The sequence below is a fragment of the Mustela lutreola genome, chromosome 6, assembly GCF_030435805.1.
Source record: "Mustela lutreola isolate mMusLut2 chromosome 6, mMusLut2.pri, whole genome shotgun sequence".
NCBI classification, from domain to species: domain Eukaryota; kingdom Metazoa; phylum Chordata; class Mammalia; order Carnivora; family Mustelidae; genus Mustela; species Mustela lutreola.
The window spans coordinates 58,873,110-58,894,679 of NC_081295.1; the positions used below are offsets into that span (position 1 = coordinate 58,873,110).

The 21,570-nt window shown below is 38.8% G+C and overlaps 1 protein-coding gene across 3 annotated transcripts; it reads right to left on the minus strand.

Annotated features, from left to right (window-relative positions):
• Positions 1 to 406: 406 nt before the first annotated feature.
• LTV1 (LTV1 ribosome biogenesis factor) lies at positions 407 to 14,739 on the minus strand. 3 transcript variants are annotated; one of them, XM_059177363.1, is made up of 11 exons: positions 14,525 to 14,739; positions 13,218 to 13,349; positions 10,974 to 11,147; positions 6,946 to 7,033; positions 5,373 to 5,511; positions 4,766 to 5,021; positions 3,245 to 3,372; positions 1,791 to 1,930; positions 1,464 to 1,516; positions 1,070 to 1,270; positions 407 to 953 (listed from the first exon to the last, which is right to left on the minus strand). In XM_059177363.1, exons 1-11 carry the CDS (start codon positions 14,525 to 14,527, stop codon positions 843 to 845), a joined length of 1,425 nt encoding a protein of 474 aa, XP_059033346.1. In that variant the 5' UTR covers positions 14,528 to 14,739; the 3' UTR covers positions 407 to 842. The 3 variants fall into 3 exon arrangements, with proteins under 3 accessions (XP_059033346.1, XP_059033348.1, XP_059033347.1); XM_059177365.1 differs by lacking the exons at positions 13,218 to 13,349; positions 14,525 to 14,739 and adding an exon at positions 7,435 to 7,686 and having other exon boundaries at positions 10,974 to 11,107; XM_059177364.1 differs by lacking the exons at positions 10,974 to 11,147; positions 13,218 to 13,349; positions 14,525 to 14,739 and adding an exon at positions 7,435 to 10,953.
• Positions 14,740 to 21,570: the final 6,831 nt, after the last annotated feature.

Sequence of the window (21,570 nt, forward strand, 5' to 3'; positions counted from 1 at the left end):
TCATTGCTTGAACCTTGAAAAAGTTTACAGGGAAAAAAAAAAAAAACCCAAAACACACCAAACAAACCTCACCAAAAACAAGAAAAATTTCAACTACATCTTTTAATCAAATATGAATGGTTCCAAGCATTAAATAATGTTGAAAAGACAAACTTTCTAGTTTAAACTAAAGTAAATATTTCTGATTTTGAGCCAGGTACTCACTGAAGCCAAGGACATTTTCTTGATTTCTGCTTCTGCTTCCTGTCTTCGCTCTTCCTAAAATCCAAAAGTAAGTCATCCAGTAATTGAGTCCCAACAATCCTAATACTCATTTTTACCATCCTTTTGAAACAGCCATTTGCATACAGCAGGGGGAAACTTAGTTCCTACCAGTGGAATCTCCTCAGGAAAACTGTTAAACCACTCAGAATTTCAAAATGGAGTTTAATGGGGTCACTTTTCTACATACAGCAAATTAAACCACTTAACTCCTGAAAAGGAGTGGAAAGGTTTCAAAGAACTATTTGAGAACATCTGCAAAAGACAGCTGGGACAATCATACAAATAAATGAAGAATACACCAATTCCATTTATGTTATGAAGATGTTTTCCTTAAACTCATCCAAACATTTCACATTTGTGAAATCATTTATTTCAGAGCAAATTCTAAGCTTATAATATTAAGTTTTAAAAATGTTACAATATTTACAAGACAGATGGCAGAGAAAACCTGGTGGTATAAATACCTGCCAGTAAAAATGGCAGATTAAATAATTTTATCTCTTTGAAGATCCTTGTTCAATACTGAACATAATGAGGAGTCCCAGGGGGTTAGGCACCTTATCCCAAATGTTCTACTGTCATAGTTTTAGCCCCTCAACATTCTTCTTCAAGTTTAAGAGCTCCTGTTCCTGCCTTCTTTTTTCCAGCTTGAAGGCTAATTTGTTAGCTTTCTTCTCCACTCTCCGTTCCTGTGTAAGAACACATTAGTGTTACTCAAATCTTTAAACTGATGAAGATTAACTTTACAGAAGAAAATTTCCACGACCACCCGCCTGCCACAAGCTCTTTGTACATCTCCCATTACCTTGCGCTCTTCTTTTATAGCTTGCTTCCTTGCTTTTTTATCTTCTTTGCTTTCATTTTTAGATCGAGGTTGGGTTGACACCTTTGGCAGATCACTGCCATTAATCATCTGCATTCGTTCAACTTGTTTTGCTGTGAGTCCTTTCTTAGGTAAGACATTGAGAGGTATTCCTGTTTTAGAAGATATTCGGATTTGTTTGGGCTGAAATAAAGATAAAATCATACTAAGGTCATTTCCCATTCCTATCAAAAAACAGTTCACTAATGACACACTGTTCTTGCTTTTTCTAATAGTGCTGCCAGCCACGAAGGGATACAGCCACTGTGAGAAAATAATTTGTACATGCCATTACCTGCATTGCGTACTTCAAAGAGCTCAGGACCCTAGGACTTACCTTTGGTTGATACTTGATAAGTTGTGGATGGTTATATAAATTTGAGTATGTACCTTTAAAAAAAAAAACAAACATGTACCATGAGTATACTTTCAATTCAGCAAAGCATTACTGAGTTCCTACTATATCCCCAACTTTGGTGTTTTCATAGTTCAAAATAATGGAGTGTCTCTTCTAAATGTTTTTAAATTGTTTGCAACTTAGTGATGGGAGTATTACGTCTTCCAAATCATTTTCACAAAGCATATACATTTTCAAATAATTGATACACTTAATACTTAAAAAAAACTCTACCTTTTGCAGTAAAATGGACACTACAATACTTACTACAAATAGATTCACAATCCCACTTCTCTTTGGCTTCTTCAAGAACTACAGTAATAACCTCTTCCTCCTCAGACCCATCAAGTTCATTCATTAACAAGTCCTGATCCTCGAAGGGTTCAAGAGTATTCAGTTTTACACAACTTGTGGTTGAGTTTTCAAAAATGGAGACAGAAGAGGGGAAAAAAACCCACGCATTATTATACTGTTACTAAAGGTGTACTTGAAAGCTATGGAAATATAGCATTTAGAAAAAATCCTAGCTCTCCCCAGCCCCAACTTGACCTTCCAGCACATTCATTCCACTGACAGAAAAGGGATCTTTGCAGGGCTCTAATACAAGAACAAGATGGCAACTTTCCTAAAAAAAAATTTTTTTTTTTTTTTTTTAAAGCCTCAAAAAGTATTCCCCAGGGCACCTGGGTAGCTCAGTTGCTTAAATGACTGCCTTCAGCTCAGGTCATGATCCCAGAGTCCTGGGACTGAATCCTGCATTGGGCTCCCAGCTCCATGGGGAGTCTGCTTCTCCCTCTGACCTTCTCCCCTCTCATGCTCTCTCTCATACTCTCTCTAATAAATAAAATCTTAAAAAAAAAAAAAAGTATTATCTGATCTGTCTCTTCAAAGTAGTCACATATCTACTCAAAATACATAGCCCTTGTCCTACTGTAGAATCTGCAAACAACGATAATCGTGGAGTATCAGACCCTTCCAGCAAATGTAAACACCTCATTAGTTTCTTACAGAAAAATCACCTCAATATGGATGCTGACCTGAGTGCTCACTTCGGCAGCACATATACTAAAATTGGATGCTGACCTGATTTGTCAAGCATTTGGCTGTAAAATTATGCTAATATGGCTGGAGAAACAAACTCTTATCTTTCTATGTGCCATAAATACCAACTCAGAATACCTAACATTTTAAGAAGATGAAGAGAGTGTATATAATTAGAGGTCAGACTAACTTTTCAGTCAAAGAGGCTAAAAAGCACCACCTCACTCTCCAAGTGGAATGTGACCTTATACTCCTAATTCTAACCCTAGCTCTTCCACTCTCTTAGGTGAGAGCAATAGAGGAAGTGGTTCTCAGGAGGTTCCCATTTGTTACAATTAGCTTCAGAATCGTAACATCAAAATGTGAGTCAAAACTGACGGAAAACATACAATTTTCTTCTTTTTCAAGATTTGTCAGAAAGTGAGAGAGCACAAGGAGGGGGAATGGCAGGCACAGGGAGAAACAGGCTCCCTGCTGAGCAAGGAGCCTGATGCGGAACTCGATTCCAGGACCTGAGCTGAAGACAGATGCCTAACAACACACTGGGCCACCTAGGAGCCCCCAAACATACCATTTTCTTAATATAGATTGTGACTGGGTAATTTTCTAGATTCAGATGTCCAAATACAGACTTTATTTTAAAATGCAAAAAAGCAAGTAAACAAGAAAAGTCATCGTACTTCTCTGCCTTCTCTTTGTAGTAGTCATTCAAGACTTCCTCTAAGCGATTGCTGTCTACTTGAATGCAACCTTCCAATTCAGCATTATCCAGAGCTCCAATTTCATCATCATCATATTGCTCATAAAACTTGAATGCAGAGGGAAAAGATGCCACGAAAATTAATGTATTAAGACTATAACATTTAAAATGTTATTTTTATGTTCATCTTTTTTTAAAGATTTTATTCTTTTAAGTGATATCTACACCCAAAGTGGGGCTTAAGTTCCCAACCACACGATTAAGTCACATGCTTCATCAACTGAGCCAGCCAGGAACCCTGATTTTTACATTAATTTTACTGCTCCACAGTACTTAAGCACTACCTTGGATATCATAACTACCGTTACAATATTAGCAGGGATTAGCACCATGACAACAGAATGTGGAAAACATTCTACCCAGTACTTTAAGACTTATATTTAGCCTAAAAATAGGCTGCCATTTTGGGGGGAAAGATTTATTTATTTTAGAGGGAGAAAGAGCACAAGCAGGGTGAGGGAGAGACAAGAGAGGGAGAATCTCAAGCAGACTCCCCGCTGAGCGTAGAGCCCAGCTCAACTTGGGATTGTGACCTGAGCTGAAATCAAGAGTTGGACGCTTAAGTGACTGAGCCACCCAGGTGCCCCAAATTAATAGGAAAGTGCAAGGCAATCATTCTGTTCAGCTTAGAGGACAAAGCTACCTAGAAATCTTTACCTCGGAATATTTTACAGATGCTTTTAAATTCACTGATTATTTGAAGTAAAAGACCATATACCTAAGCAGTCTCCTTTAAATGTACATTATTTCAGGGATGCCTGCCTGGCTCAGTAGGTAGGACATGCAACTCTTGATCTCAGGGTGGTTGAATTCAAGCCCCAGAGTGGGCTTGGAGCCTACTTAAAAAAATAAAGTAAAAAATAAATAAAATTTCATTCTTGTTTAGATGTATACTGTATTTCTAGAATGTTAAGGGTAAAAAGGGGGTGATGGTGACTCCTGAAGAGTGAAGTTATCTGTAATAGTTTGCCTACTAGTACTTAGTGAAAAGGTAGCAAAATTAGAATCCTTTAGATTCACCTTGAAGGAAACCATTCATTCATTCATTCATCATTTACTGAATGCTTTGAATTCTTATCATATGCCAGACACCATGTTAGACCTTGGGATATGTCAGTGAGCAAACACACACAAAAAACTGAAGGCAATGGAATTTTGTTTATGCTCAGACCAATGCCTGAGGAAAACAGCATAATCTTGGGGACTGGAGTCAGAGGTTCAGAATCAAAATGTCAAATCTCTCTGAAGAAAGTCCAGAGATTACATTAGTCATCTCTGACCTATATGCATTCTTTACAGAATTAAAACTAGGATGGTTTTATGGTCTGCTTTAATAAGACATAAGCTCTTTCTAATGCTGAAAGTTCTGGCTTTGAGTTCTAAGGTCATATGAAATTTACCAGGAACTTGTATTAAAAGGCCTCTTATCTGGGGACCTTACCTTCTCAAATCTCTCATCATGAAGAGTCAGCTGTTCATTTCTCCTCATGACTGAGGATGTTATAGAATACTCAGTAAAGCGGCTTTTTGTTTCCTCTTCCCAGAATAAGTGATTTTCTACAGTCCCAGGAGGTTTTCCAGGGATAGACATGGTCTCATCTGATGAGCCCGCAGAGCCATAGTTATCGTCATCACCACCTCTTTCCTTCTCATCATCCATGTCTTCCCACTCACTGTCATCTTCGGCCTCAGATTTCCTAAGCCAGAGTCATAAATTAACTGTCAAAACAACTTGAGAAACAACAGAACCAAATGACTTTACACAACTAAAATTTGAGGGTATTTCAGGGAGGATTCCTGTTTAGGCAGGAACAGCTGTGCTGCTTGACCTGTCTGGTATGGCTTGAAAAGTAATAAACCAGCAATCAGGCAAGTTGGACTTTAGCCCCACCTATTGTTGGTTTGTAAAGACCTCAAGTTTCACATTTTCTGCTCTGAAATACAAAAGTCGAACACTAAATGCTCTAAAAAACTGGTTCCAGTTAGGTACCATTCTACTGAAAAAGCAACAGTCAGGTCATCCCTGATTCAAAAGAAACCCCACGTACTGTGTATCTGTTCCGTTTTCTTCTGTTGGCTTATTGGCCTGAAGAATAAAATCATCTTCAAGCAGGTTATCTGGATTATCAAAGTCAAAATCATCATCAAGGGCAGCAACAATGTCAGGATCAAAATCCAGCCGAGGTCCTAGAAGGAAAACAAAAAGTGAGCAGTAATTCCTAAGAAAACATGATTCCTTTACTTACCATAACTGAGTACCTATTACCTAAACTGATTTACTTACTATTAACTGAGTACCTATTATATGCTGCATTCTACTTAGGTACAGAGAATTAAAAAATGATTAAAAACTTCAAGTTTGGTCTAGCGAGGAACAGAGAGGGACGATTATAAGAAAATAAAATAGGGGGAAAATAACATCTCTGGTTTTAGTACCCAATTGTAAAAACTCTTGCATTATAGATCTGCAAAATTATACTGTGTCTACTTAGTAAAATTCAAGGTTTTCACCTGCAGGAAGAATCTGGGCTTTAAATTCACCTATTAGAAGTAACCCAAATTAAGCATGTGTAGCTTGGTGAACTGTTTTTCCAGGCTAGGAGATTTTAATAAATCCCAAAACTGTTTCTTCAGCCATGGTCTTTTGTGTGTAAAAACAGAATCCACAGAATACTTAAACTTTGTAAACCGACATGCTTCCAACATCTTTCATAACATGGTCACTGCTCGACTCTCCAGCCTCGTTTCATATTAATTCTTACCACTCTAGGCATGCTAAAATGTGATTTCCTACTCATGTTCTCTCAATTCTGCACATACAGTTTCCTTTTTGGAATATTCTCTCCTCCCCACCCTACCCTCCTTTATCCACCTACTTTCTACCTAAGAAATTAATTTAGACACCATTTTCTCCAGGACACCTTTCCCACTATTAACTAACCGTTATTTATTCATTTGAACTGTAATCGTAATTTCGTATTTATTGTCTATCCTTCCCAATTGATGATATATTCCTTGAGGTCAGGGATTATGCTTTATTCTGATTTAACCCGAGACCCCATTATGGAGTGCTAACTCAAAAATCTACAGAATGAATAAAAGAATGAATGCTATGTGGCAAATATTGCTTAATAATTAACCAAACATCACTTCTGTGTTTGTTCTAAAATACAATGTTAATACTACAAAAAACCCAACAAACAAACCAAAACACTCCAAACAATTTTTCAGTTTATCTGGAACAGATGGTAAAATGGACTTCTATAAAATATTAGACTCTACGGAGAAATTCTGAAAGGAGATGAAGTCTATATGTATGTTAAGGCTAAGCAAATACTGTTGTTTCCTCTTTAAGAGGTTAGGTCAAGGTTAAACTTCCCCTACTTGACTTTCAAAACCAATTTTCCCACTTCACTCTCCAAATAGAAACTCTAAAGACTAAAAACTTGACGGCAATAAAAAAGGAATCCCGATCACTCATCCCTTCTGAATAATCTCTAATCTAAATTCCGACATCTCAATTGTTTTAACACTTTATTAGAGAGAGAAAAACTCCCATTGCTAAACTTTCCTTTTTGTAAAACATCAAGTCACTTGAAAAGCTTAAGAAATTAAGCACACCTGAAACAGGAGCTGCTTTATTCAACAATCCAACATCTTCCTCAAACTCTGATGCAAATACCGATGAAGGCAATTTAATTCCCGTGGTCTTAAAAGAGAAATTACACAATGGTTAGATTGAGAAATACTTCTGACCTACTATACTGGATTGAAGTGTCCTCCCCAAAATTCATGTCCACCCAGCAGCTCAGAATGTGACCTTATTTGGGAACAGGATCCTTGCAGATGTAATTAGTTAAAATGAGATGACAGTGGATAACGGTGGGCCATAATCCATAAAGACTAGTGTGTCCCTGTAACAAGGCCATGTGATGACACAAAGACACACGGGGAGAATGCCACATGAAGACAAGAGCAGACTGGAGTGATGGATCTACAAGCCGAGGAACATAAGGGATTGCTGGCAGCCACTGAAAGTGAGGAGATAGGTGAAGGACACTGTTCTTGCCCTGAGCCCCCACAATGGAAGCAACACTGCGGAAAGCTTACCTTCAGACTTCTGGCCTCCAGAGCTGTGAGAATAAATTTCTGTTGTTTTAAGCCACCCAGTGGTAAGGTGTGGTAATTTGTTTTAGCAGTTCTCGAAAAACGAATGCAACCAAGTTCTGCCTTCTCACTCACTTGCACTCCAGTAAAATATTTGAAACTTGTATATCTTATCATCCTTTCACAAACGGATCCCCTGGAATACTTTACAAAGCCTCCTCCAGCACATTACTCCATTTAATCCTTGTGGGATAGCTGCATGTGATAGTCAATAAAAGCTAAGAAAGGTCAAATGCCATGCCTGCCTGAAACTAGTCATTAAGTGAGGTTCTGGGATTCAAATCCAGGTTTTGTAATGCCACTCTCCTCAAGTTTCAAAATTTAACCTTATCCCTCATAAAATGAGATAACATGCCAATCTCTGGTAAAGGCACAGCATTTCTCTGAATTGGCCATCTTAAATCCCGGGGTGGTCATAAATCATTTCTCTCCATCTCCATAGCCCTTTGAACTCTCTTGTGTACTGTGATTGCACGTAAGTCTTTTGGGCACCATCGTACTCATGGCTAACCAAGACACAGATTATTACCACCACTGTTTAGACAGTCTGTACCTAATCCAACCTTCTTATCACTTCCAGATTAAAACTCCTTTATTTTGTGACCTTCTTGAACTTATAACAGGTTTTGATTTTTCACTCCTGATTTTCAAAGTCTATACAATCAAGGCCTACTTACTATTCTATACATCCAAATCTATTAATAATACTGCATCCATGTAAATCACATCCAATTCCTCACATCATGGAATAATTCAAAGTGATTTATGGAGCACACATATGCCAGACACTATGATCCACACTACTACCTATGTCCCTTCTGACTGGAATGTTTCCTTCCTGCTTCAATACAACCCACCCTTTAGGGCCCAAATCAGTTCCTCCCTCCTCCATGAAGCACTTCTTGACCACTCTTCTAGAACTTTCCTTTGGGTAAATCCCTTCATTCTTCACACCATACACAATACACCTCAGTATGTGCTGGCACATATTTTCTGACTGATCCTTATGCTTTAGTGTGATCTTATCAACCAGTTACCAATGTAAGGGTTACCACGTTACCTATCTCTTGCACCTCACCACCCACCTCATCCTCGGTCTAGAAGCAGGCAGAAAGCTGAGATGTATTTCTTACTGGCTCATGCAGCATGTGGAATTGGAAGCTTCTGGGGAGCACGATTGAAAAGCTATGTAGAGGAATGCACAGCCAGCAAACCTAGCTTCCAAAATGTGTTTCTTGGGGGCATAAGCATAGCAAAAGATCTGGTTTTCCACTATAATGTTGTTGTTGGTTTGTTTTTTTTTTTTTAAGAGTTTTAGTGAGATGGAATTAATGTAACCATACAATTCAGCCAATTAAAGTACACAATTTAATTTTTGGTATATTATTAAAAATTACAAAATACACAATTTTGTTTTGCTGTTTTTTTTGAGAGGAGAAAGAGAGAATGTGCACGCACTAGCAGGGAGGGGAGAAACAGGGGGAAAGAATCCCAAGCAGGCTCCATACTCAGTTCAGAGAGCAGTGTGGGGGCTCCGTCTCACAATCCTGAGGATCCTGACCTGAGTCGAAATCATGACTGAGCCACCCAGGCATCCCACTGCTTTGCCTCGTTTTAAAAATATTCTGTGATTATCTATCCTTGGAATGTACGGTTATTTAAAAAAGGAAAGATCAGTTTGTGTTTAGTAAATTTACCTTTGGTGATCTTTATCAAATCTTGAAAAACAGTCAAAAGAACCATACACAATTCAGTTTAGATAGTGACTATTTTTTAAAAAAGAAATGTTTTTTACTTGCAGTAGTTCTGAACTCTGCTGAGTTTGCCCAACTGCTTTCTACCATGTTGGTACCTGCTTTCTTTCATGTGACAGTTGGACTGCTTATTTCTGTACTGCTTTATTTTGTTTCTAGAGTTTATTCAATATTTCTAGTTTACTCAATTCTGGTGGTTTCAAATTACTCTGAAGTCAAAAAAAGCACATGGACTCATCCATAGTTTTTCATCATGCTACAGAAAACTGATGGCATTTTTGTTTTTAAACATCATTCTCTCAGCCTTATAAACATCACGGAAGTGTCCATTTAAGAGCCTTTTTGTATTAAAAAGCCAACTAAATAGTGATTATCTTTACCCAAAATGAATTAATTATTAAAAGCTAATCTTTCAAAAGCCAATACAATTCAGCCAGAAGAATCTTATAACTTCATTAAGACTTATCTCCCTAAGATAAAGTTGAACAACGATTGGACACTCTCCCCTCCCTGAGTCTTGGAAGGAGGTGAGCCTCTAAGATACACATCCTACTCCTGATAGTGTCACCTAGGGAAAGAAGAGTACAGAAGCTGGTTGTTATGACAGAGATGTAGGAATGGGATACACAAGCCTTACAAGAGAGCTACAATCTAGGGAGTGAGGGAACAGCTGCATTCATTACCTTCCTTTGGGATAATACCCTGAAACCTAGCCCTTTTGACTCCCCGTAAGCAACAAACTATAGACTGGAGAAGCTATGATTTTACTTCCCTGAAGAAAAGAATGCCTAGATCATGAGAGGAGTGGAGGATGAGAAGTGGGAGAAATTGATGCCCTTTTTAGCTCTTTTTTGTTAATAAACCCAATAAATGAGTATCTTCTACTTTTTTTTTTTTTTTTAAGTATAAAAAGTATAAAGCTTCACAGGAAAATTTACTGTATACTAATACTAAACAAAAAGATAAAGGCATAAGACATGGGCATCTTTAACATTAACATGGGAAAAAAAAGCTTAAATAAATAGTATTAATTTCATATTAAATATGTGCTCTCATTTATACTCAAAGAAAAAATTTAAATTGACTGCATTTTGGTTGAGAAGAGTCACAGGAACTTCATTACAATATACTGCTTCTATTCTCCGGGTTAGCCTGCAGCTTTTTACAACTATTAAAGATATGAATATTCTGCAAAAATTAAGTTCTATCTATGAGATACTTTATGACATTGAATAGTTGTTAATATACACAATGTCAGCTGCTTTTCTTCTACTGAAAGGTTCTAATATAACCATAATTATTAGTCAAAATTCTAACCATTGTCAAAGGTTGCTACTTTTAAAAAAGGATTTGAGAGAGAGAGCCCAAGTGCATGTGAGCAGGGAGGCGGTGGGAAAGAGAGTTAAAGCAGATTCTGCACTCACCACTGAGCCTGACTTGAGGTTTGATAGCACAACACTGAGATAACTACCTGAGCCAAAACCAAGTCAGACACTTAACTGACTGCACCACCCAGACACCCAAAGATGCCTTCTTTTGACAGCTGCCACCAGAGAACAAGCAGCCTACTCTCTCCTGATGGTACATACATGTACACACATATAAAATTTTAAGTAGGGCATGGCTTATTTTTGTGTTCTTAAGATTGATACCATTTCTTGCCTCAGTTATCTTGATTTATAAGTGGTTTTCTCATTCACTCCCAAATATACTGGTAAGAAGTCTTACTGAAATTACTAAAGTTTCCTCTTTTTCATCTCTTCTTTCAGGTGCACTGGAAGTACTTATGGGAATAAGTTCTGAGGGGCCAGATGGTTCCTTCAGGTGCTGCAGATAGTCATAGTCATCATCAAAGAACACACCATACTTCCTCTGTTCTGCTCGCCTTTCTTCATCATTTATCTAGGATAATAAACAAAATGGAATTAGTACCTCTTTCAAGCATAAGCCAGAGGAACCTTCCAGTGAACACAGCTTTCAGAACAGGACGCAGATGGCGCAAGAACATTTTGGCTGAGAAAAATGAGACAAAGAATTCTTGATAAACTTAAAAAAAAAAAAAAAGTTTCTGAACACGAGTGCTATATAAAATTTAAATGTAATGAAAACAATTCCTGCTTCTACATTTCTGTGCAACTATTTAAGACAAGACAGAAAGAAAAAAAAAAGTGTTAGTGAGGATGTGGGGAAAAAAGGAATACTTGTGCACTGCTGCTGGGAATATAAATTCGTCAAGTCACTATGGAAAACAGAATGGAGGTTCTCCCCAAAATTAAAAATAGGAATAGCACACAATCCAATAATTCCACCAGTATTCACCCAAAGAAAATGAAAACACTGACTGAAAAAATATATATTCTCCTATGTTTACTGCAGCATTATTTACAACAGCTAAGAAATGAAAGCAACCCAGGTGTCCACTAACAGATGAATGGATAAACGCACACATAAATATTACTTAGCCGTATAAAGAGTGAGATCTTGCCATCTGCGACATGGTGGACCTAGAGGGTATTGTGCTCAGTAAACTAAGTCAGAGAAAGACAAACATCATATGATTTCACTTATATGTAGCATTAAAAACAAACAAACAAACAAACAAAACCAAGCAGAAACAGATCCACAGGGGCACCTGGGTGGTTCAGTCAGCTAGCATCTGCCTTCCGCTCAGATCATGATCGCAGGGTCCTGAGATCAAGCCCTGGCTTGGGTACCCTGCTCAAGCATGGGGTCTGTTTCTCCCTCTCCCGCTGGCTTGCTCTCGTGTACACTCTCTCCCTCAAATAAATAAATAAAATCTTAAAAAACAAAAGAAAAGAAAGAAACAGATCCATAAATACAAAATAAAAAAGACTGATGGCTGCCAAGTAAGGGGGAGGGGATTGGCAAAAGAGGTGGAGGGAGCAGGAGATACAGGCTTCCAGTTATGTAACGAATAAGTCATGGAAATTAAAGATACAGCAGAGGGAATAGAGCCAATAGTACTATAATAGTACTGTATAGTGACAGGCAGTAACTACACTTGTGAGCACAGTGTAATGTACAGACATGTCAAATCACTATGCTGTACACCTGAAACTAATGTAACATTCTATGTCTAAGTACACTTCAATTAAAAAAAAAAATTTCAAGCCAAGAAACACACATGGTTTTATCATGTGCTTGGGAGAGTTAACAGACTAAAGGGTCTTGAAAATCAGGTACAATTTCTTGTATTTATATGCAAAGAAACTTCTCAACATACAACAAAAACAGGCTTTACTAAAAAAGCTAAATATAGCCAAAGTTCTCCAAGACTTTCTTCCAAATTTGCCCACAATAATACTCTGACAATTATCACGTCAACATTTTAAAGGCTTCCTGGCATTTCCTTTCATTTTTCTTTCTTTTTTTAAATTTATTTGACAGAGAGAGAGACAGCGAGAGAGGGAACACAAGCAGGTAGTGGGAGAGGGAGAAGCGGGCTTCCCACCTGAGCAGGGAGCCTAAGGCAGGGCTCAATCCCAGAACCCTGGGATCATGACCGGAGCCAAAGGCAGACCCTTAATGAATGAGCCACCCAGGTGCCCCTTCGTGGCATTTTCTAAAGCTAATTCATGAGTTCTAATGTTTTACATTTCATGAGATGAGTGATGAGGACACAAACAGTAACCTATGATTTTTTGAAATGACAGGATCTTAAGGAACGAAACCAGAGATATGCCCTAAATATCATGCAGAATTGTAACTGGTTTAGTAAATATTTAGTATTATTGTGCAATATTTGCTCATTTAAATAAAGATGCTTTACTCTCTCAATCCAACGTGCAAGACAAAAAATCAGTACATTTACTAAAAACTTTAAATTTGGGTAACAAAATCTAGATTTTGTTACCCAAAAGATCACCGTTGCTGGAGAATAGCAGCTAACAATTTATTTAGGGACTACTGACAGTCTACCTGCAAACTTATTGGCTAACAAACAGGACCTACTTTCTGTGTGGGTAACAGAACCCTCTGAGGTGCAGTTTCATCTGCTGCTAAAGGATCCCGTTGACTCCGGTGGACCAGGTGAAAAGATACAGCTTTCTTCTTTTCTATAAAAGGCTTTTTCTTCCTGTGAGGCTTCAAAGGAACAGAATCAGAACAAGCTATCAAAGGAAACAAACACACACACACACAAACCCATAATCCATATACAAACCTCCAGTAAGTTATGTGAAGGATCAACAGATTTCTAAAACTTACATTTTTATGATAGGCAACATTAACAATGTTCGACAAAATCTGTAGTCACCTTCCTTCAATGTACATTTGATGGCACTTACTGTGCTAAACTTTTTTCTAAATTTAACTTTATTTTTTTCAGTGTTCCAAAATTCATTGTTTATGCACCAGACTCAGTGCTCCACACAATAGGTGCCCTCCATAATACCCACCACCAGGCTCACCCTACCCCAACTCCGCCCCCCTCCAAACCCCTCAGTCTGTCTGGGTGCTGGGGATACAGCAATGAGGTCGGAGTCCCTATGCTTATCAAGCAAATCACCAAAGAAATGATTTTAAGTAAGGAAAACAGCGATCTGCAAATGTCTGAAGATTACTTTATACTGCCAGCTCAGAGAAGGTCCCTGACAGGCTGTAGCAGAAGGACAAATAACCTGCCACAGTTAAACCTGGGGAAGACCATTTCAGGCAGTGACACACCTGTTGCACCGACTATTAAACGAAACCAGGACAACACAGCTTCATTTAAATAAGATTCATCATCTCTTTCGCCACTCTCGCTACCCTTCCTAACTTGACCTGCTAAGTGAGAAAGCATCATCCCAGTTAAGCAAAGCTTTTTTTTTTTTTTTTTTTTTTTTGCTTTGGGCCCAACCTTAGACTCTCCCACAAGTTCCCTTTGCCCAGAGCAAACACAGATGAGCGGACAACTACCACTCCAACGTCTGGAGAAACCACCCAAGTCTCCCTCCGCCCGACGCAGGAAGCACAAGGTGGTGCACTCGTGTCCTGCGTTCACAGATTCTTTAGGCCCCTCGGGATAAAGAGGAAGCCATTCTCCTCTGTCCACGCCCCCAAGGAGGCTAGGCTGTGGGAGACGCACTGTAAACGCAAAGTATGCCCAGGGTTTTGCGGGTGACCACACGCAGGCAACTGGGCCGCGAGCCCCCTCCCCGCACCTGCGGACCAGCCCTCCCAGTCCCCGCCCTCAGCAGCCACTCGCACCAGAGGAACCAGCCCGGCCGTCAGCAAAACCAGAGCGCCCCGTCCCCGAGACAACAAGACGTGCTCACCATGTTGCAGCCGTGCGACGCTCGCCCCAGACAAGGGCGACGACAGCACCCTCCTCGCTACCACACGAACGCTGCGAGACCCGGCTGCCGGCAGCGTCCTTAGGCCGCACCACACGTGCAACGCCGGGATCCGGACAGGAAGTTAAGCGCAGACCGTGGAAATGGGCCAATCACCGAAGAGCTGGAGGGGTCGCGGACGGAAGTTACCCGCAGCTCTCCTCGTCCAACGCTCGCGAGAAGCTATTGGGAGGTGGGGCTGTTTTCACCACCGGGAGGGCGGGGTTTTTCGGGCCAAAATTAAGTAAATTGGGAAACGGAGTTGTGGGCGCTTTTGTGGCGGTGAGGAGCGAAGCGGGGTTGCTGTTTCTGGGGGGAACTTGCTTTTGTAGCGCTCTCTACCGAGAACAGAGGCGACATATTTAGCATCCCCAATGACAATGACAATTGTATGCACACACACACACACACTCACACACACACGGTGTCCACCCTCCGGGGTCACTGCGGTACCGTCTCTTAGGGGCTGGCGGGGAATTGGTTGCCTTAGCAACGGAGGATCAAGGCCTCGCTATTCTAGGCTGCACCATACTTAACCAGGTGTTTGTTCAAAGATTGGGTGAACAAAACCCCTGAGATTTTGTTGACAGTAGAGGCATTTCAACCAATAAAATATATTTGGAATCTCTTTGGTGTTTGCATACCTTATCTTATAAGGAGGATACTAATGTTTATTTTCTTCCAAGTCGTTCGTCCAACGGTTTAACGTGATTTAAGCAAATAGGCTATAATCGACCCTTCTTAGGAAGGGTTCAGTCAGGTGTTGGCACGTTCTCATAACTTCCGTGGCCAAAGAGGGTGGTAATGCATTCATAGTTAAATCAGCAGATCTTTCCTCAAATTGGTGTTTCCCCTTTCCAATCTCTGGCCTCTTCCAAATGTCTGAGTTATCTTGGACTGCGTCTTTATGTCGTCCTATTAATTACCTCTATAGATATTTGTGGAATATTACTCTTATTACAATAAAACTTATGGAAACAATTTAGATTAGGAAAACAAATTGTCTTGGATGATGCTTTCTAACAGATATTATACCTAACACTCCTTTGTGCAGGACGTTGAATACGGTTAAGCTCTGTGAGGGCAGGTTTTGTTTTGGTTTGATTGGCTTTATTTACTACTGTGTCTATCTATCCTCAGGGCCTAGAATAGTGCCTGGTACATATACTCAATATTTGTTTAAATGAATTAATGTGTTGGCACTTTACCTGATTCATGTTTTCATGATTCATGTCAAGGAGAATCATGTTTGCCTCACCAGAGAGGCACTATATCCAGTATCTTACAAATACTAAAACTGAGGTACAGAAAAGTTATTAACTTTCTCAAGGCCACACAGCTAGTAAATGGCAGAGTAGGGATTTAGACAAGCCTCACTAGAGCCTAACCACCTGAATAATGCTTTTTTTTTTTTTAATTTTGAGTAACATTCCGTTACTGTATATATTTGCTGATCTAATACTAACACTAACACATTGCATTCACTGTACTCATGATGTCATTTAATTCCTTTGATAAACCTGTGGTTAGATGACAATTAGCTGATCTTAGAGAGCCTGGAGTTCAGAGCACTGAAATGACTTGCCTAAAGTCACACAATAAATGGAAAAGTTTAGATGCGCAGGCTATCAGTCTCGTCAGGGAGATCACACCCTTCACCATGTGCTACACTGCCTCCATAAGGCAGGCAGCCGGAAAATTCTGTCCATTCTACCTTTCAAATATCCAAAGGTATCACCACATTACTCCTTTTATCAAATTTGTCATTTTTAGTACTCTTAGTCTTACTCTTAGTCTATCATGTCATTTTCCTATATAAAAACTTTCAATGCCTACCCTTTGGCCTCAGGATAAAGTCTAAATTTGTTTGCATGGCAGCCAACAGTTTCTCTCATCTGGCTTCTACCCATCAATTTAGCATCTTGTCTCCTTCTCCCCAACATACCATGCTATAACTTAGCCCTATCAAACTGTTTGCAGTTCCCCAATGTACCTAAAAGAGATTGACTTTGCTATGCCCATCTAAAATCTCTTTCTCTCACCTCCCTGTTCTTGAAGTGCTAGTTTAGCCATTTCTGCCTCTAGGAAACTTACACTCTTCCAAACTAGGGCCCACCCCACATGTTCTCATTGTACCCTGTGATTAGTCTACTCAGATACATCAAATTGTAAATCCATACCATTTTCATCTGTCTTTAGACTCCAACTCCAGGTTAACCAAGTTGAGGACAAGGATTTTTGTCTTGCCTAATTTACTTCCCCAGGGCATAGCATAGCAAGGACTCAATAAGAATTGTCCTGTTCAAAGCACTTTACATATATTTACCCTTTAAATTCTTAAAGAAGGACTTAGGTTTACTATCATTATCCTTTTGTTATATGTAAATTAGAGATTGAGAAACAGAAAGTTAAGTGGACTTTTGCCCAAGAGCACAAAGCCATTAAGGGATGCAGCCAAAATATGAACTCGGGTGTAGCTTGAGAGTCACACCCTTAACCATTACAATATACCCCATCTCAAAAAGCCAACACATATGGTGGGTTGACATGTGTTCAAGCCTATTCTGGATGATATCTATTTATCTGTGAGCTTATTTAATATTTGTTGAATACAATATCTAGAACAATGCATTCATTCATATGGTATATATATATATATACAAAACCCTGTCTTGTCTTAACACAGAAGAACATTTCCTATCATAAAAACACCCATAACTGAAATATTAGAGTAATGATAATAAATCCAAACCATACTTCTCCTAGAATCTTATTAGTATGCTCTAATAAATGGCATCCACTTCAAAATGGTTAAACAGAATTTTAATAAATTCATTTTAATTTAATTCCTGGTTTAGTCTAGGTTGTGAAAATTTCATATTTTCCACGTGAAATGAACATGCCTGTTAAAACATGTTTACTGTCTTAGCACTATTTATATCACATTCAGCACTGGTTCTCCGTCAGCATTGCCCAAGGATCCTCAGCACCAGGAAACCAATGTACACAAAAGTGGAGAAAACTTGATTAAATATAGCCAAACTAACTAGACATGGAAGCAGTAACTCGAGGAATTATAAATTACACGCTTGACAATATTAATAGAGCTAATGGAGGCAGTTAATTTCTAAAAAGGGAGAGAGCATCAGGATGGATGGAGCAGGATGTTCACGGTAGCACTGTTTTTAACAGAGAATAATAAAGCAATTAAAATTCCACTAGTAAAGGATTCATTGAAAAAAATTAATACTAGGGTCTATCGTGAAGGTGTTCTAAGGAGCTGCAGATCAACATGGACAGTCACTCACTCAGAAAAAAAAAAGCAGGTTGTAGAACACCATGAAAATGGCGTTTGTTGTTATTGTTAATAATTACAAATAGAAAAACATTTTACACAGAGACATCATAGTGCACTGAAAAATACCTGGTCAATGATGCACCAAACTTCCCCTTAGCAATTTTCTACAAGGAGCTGGCTTGTAAGAACTTCAGATGTCTACTGTATATATCTTTTCATTGTTTACAATTATTTACATTGTTTTATATATTTTGTTGTTTATGTATTTGTAGTAAGGATTTGAAGTGTTGCATTTGATGTCTAGAAAACGTAAAGATACTTGAAAACCAAAGTAGGGGCACCTGGCTTAGTCCATAGAGCATGTGACTCTTGATCTCTGGATTTTGAGTTTGAGCCCCCATGTTGGGTATAGAGATTATTTTAAAATAAAATCTTTAAAACAAAAACCAAAAAACAAAAAAGATGGGACAGGTTAGATACTAATACAATCAGGTTCAAAAAATATTGTTCGAGGCTCATTTTTTAATGATAAACCCATGACTCTCATACCGATGCATAAAGTGAGCACGTCAAGATTTTATCTAGCACATTGTTAACGAGGGAAACGTAGGACATTACAATATTTCAGAGGACAATCCAAAGAGGAGAAACATTTATAGAGCAGGAATATTGAGAAGAATGTGCAAATGGAAAAAAAAACTGGCTTCTCTCCCAGTGACCTAGGGAAGGCAATGGAACCTTCACTGGACAGAGATTATGTACGTCTCTGGAGACAAGAATTATTCCACATTCCTGTCAGCTTTCTACAACTCACAAAGTTGTAAAATAGCTTAAAGCAGGGTAAGGTGCACAGTCCTCCTAAACCTAGAACTGGAAGGGTATACTCATCTGAAAATTCATTATTTTCCAATAAACCCAAATTTTCTCCGATAATATTAAATGACAGCAGTAAGAGGTTTGGAGTACTGGCCAAAATTTGTTTGTTTCACTTGGGTTGTATAACCAGAGGCAAGTGGGCTTCCGTTTACTTACCTGAATGTAAAATGGGAATGTAAAATGCTTACCTTAGAGGAATTGTTGGACTAAATGAGAAAATATGTTATAAATGGCGGAACCTGTGCCTGGCCTGTGCTCAGTGCTCCGTGAAGGTTGGCAATTGTCCACCTTTTAGGTGAGTGTAAGAATTCACTTAACTTCATTGTTGCCTCAGGATGACCATCTCCTGAAACCAGGGCCCCCAAGCCTCTAGGGATTTGTCAGGGAACACATGCTTTGCTTCAAATCAGAGTCACATCGTAGAATCTGTTAACTTGCATTTTGATCCAACTTGACGGGTTCCTCGATCTTAATCCTTTTGTTTTCGTTCAAATCCTGGTACCTTTCAGGTCTTTTATACTACATACTTAAGATGATTTTACTAGCTTCTAGCCCCCGGTAATTGTAGGTTCTTTAAAATTCTTTTTAACAGCACACTCCTCGTATTGCTTGGCTTTTTGTTCACCAACTCCTGTTTTTTGAGTCGAAAGTACATACATTTCAGGTGAATACACTTTGGAAATATTAATCCAAGTTATTTTTTTACTGTGCCTTTCTAGTTATAACATGAATTCTGAGTTTTCTTTGGTATGTGTCAGTTATGCTCAATCTAGCTTTGTGCTATTAAAAGCTCACAAATCATTATTAGTCTCCTTTTGAGTGACAATGACACTATTACAACCAGTGCAAACTTTGGTAATTAGCTCATGCATGCCTTTAACTTATGAGCTTAACTCTATGCTTTCAGCAAATGAGAGAGAAATAAGATCGCCACCATTACTATTTTTAAAAATGAGAGTGAGAAAGCGCATGAACACACGGGGTGGAAAGGGGTAGAGAAAGAATCTCAAGCAAGACCTACCCCCAAAATTAGAAATAATTTGAAGGTTTGAAGGTTTGAAGGGACAGCTGAAGGGCACAGAGCCCACCGCAGACCTCGATCTCATGACCTGCAGATCATGGCCTGAGCTGAAATCAGGAATCGGATGCTTAACCAACTGAGCCAATCAAGCACCCCAAATTACTACTGTTACTATTGAGCAATTCTCCCTGCTCATTTCATCCATGAGCTCATACTGGGAATGTGGGTGAGACATTGACCTCTATTTCCTCCATTACTATGTTCCCTATGCTAATGGTATGAGCATCTCATTGTGCTGAGTATAATTCTTATGCTTAAAGGTAAGTCTTGTTTGTTTTTTCTTTTTTTTAACTTCACGTACCACTTAGATGTAAACTAACTTCCTCATTTGTGGCTGAATTAAAGGACCAGCCACATATTTCACTGTTGAAGTAAAAACAGGTTACGCAGACTTACTGAGATAGTAGGTATGTTCATTGTATTCGAGGTAATATATTTTCAAATACAATTTTTGTTTACAACTTAACCCTCTACAAAAAGCACTACTCCATTTTACTTAAAATTAAGGTAACCAGTAAAACCCAGTTAAATTAAAAAAAAATCTACCTATCTATCTTTCTCTCTCTCTCTATCTACCTATCTACCTATCTATCCTCCAAAGCACTCAGATGTTGTGCAAATGAAATGATTTTATGATCTTGGACACAAAGTCAGGTGAAGAAAAAATAGTTTATTAAATTTTCATTGTAGAAATTTTAGTCATAAGCTACATTATCTGTTGGGAGGTCTATTCATTTCTACAGTTTGTTACATGTGCTAATGATTCCCAACTTCCTTAATGCAGGCCAGACTTTTACCCGACCTTCAGACTCATACATCTAACTGAATACTATACATCTTTCCACATGTGGATGTCTCAACAAGCAGGCAATTCAAATTGAATTTCATGTGCAAAATTAAATGCCTCTCTGAACCTCCTATTCTCTCCTTCCTGGGCTCCCTGCCTCCCCCACCCCCAGGAGTTACCACCTTACTTTCCTTACTTTCTATTTCAGCACGTGGCATCACTACCATCCCCCAAGTTGTCCAAGTGAAAAACATCGGTATATTATTTACTGACAGATGAAGTTAGTATCTGTCACTTTTCTCCCTAAAAACCTAGAAATGGTTCCTGTGTTTGGCAAAAGACCAAAAACCTTCACACAAACTTTAGGTTCTTAGCTTTCTCTAGAGTTTTAGGTTTTCTACTATTAGTAACCACTAATAAAGTAGAGTGGTTTAAAGGGCAAAGAGTTCATTTAAAGATTTTTATTCATTCATTTGAGAGAGAGAGACAGAGACAGAGAAGAGAACAAGCTGGGAGAGAGGCAGAGGAAGAGGGAGAAGCAGACTCCCTGCTGAGCAAGGTGCCCGATGTGGGGCTTGATCCCAGGACTCTGGGATTATGACCCGAGCTGAAGGCAGACCCTTTACCAACCGAGTCATCCAGGTGCCCCTTTATTACTATTATTTTTAATTCAAAGATTTTTATTTATTCATTTGAGAGAGAGAAAGAAAAAGCTGGGAGAGGGGCAGAGGAAGAGTAAAGGGCAAAGAGTTCAAAACTCATAAACTGAGCAAAAACTTGACTGTGTGTAGACAGCAGCATAACAGCAAGCACTCCATATAGATGTCTGAGTGGAGGTCCAGCGATGAGTTCAATTACAATAGTCTTAAGTAAATGGATGCCAACAAAGTGTTATGTAAAATGGAAAAAAAATTTTTTCATTTCTTACCTCCACTGGATTTTAGAAA

Coding starts and splice junctions, on each gene's coding strand:
- LTV1 (XM_059177363.1), bottom strand. Junction 7,034..10,973: donor AGGAAACTTTAGTAATTTCA/GTAAGACTTCTT, acceptor TTCTCTTTTAAG/ACCACGGGAATTAAATTGCC. Junction 1,517..1,790: donor GGATTGTGAATCTATTTGTA/GTAAGTATTGTA, acceptor TTTTTTTTAAAG/GTACATACTCAAATTTATAT.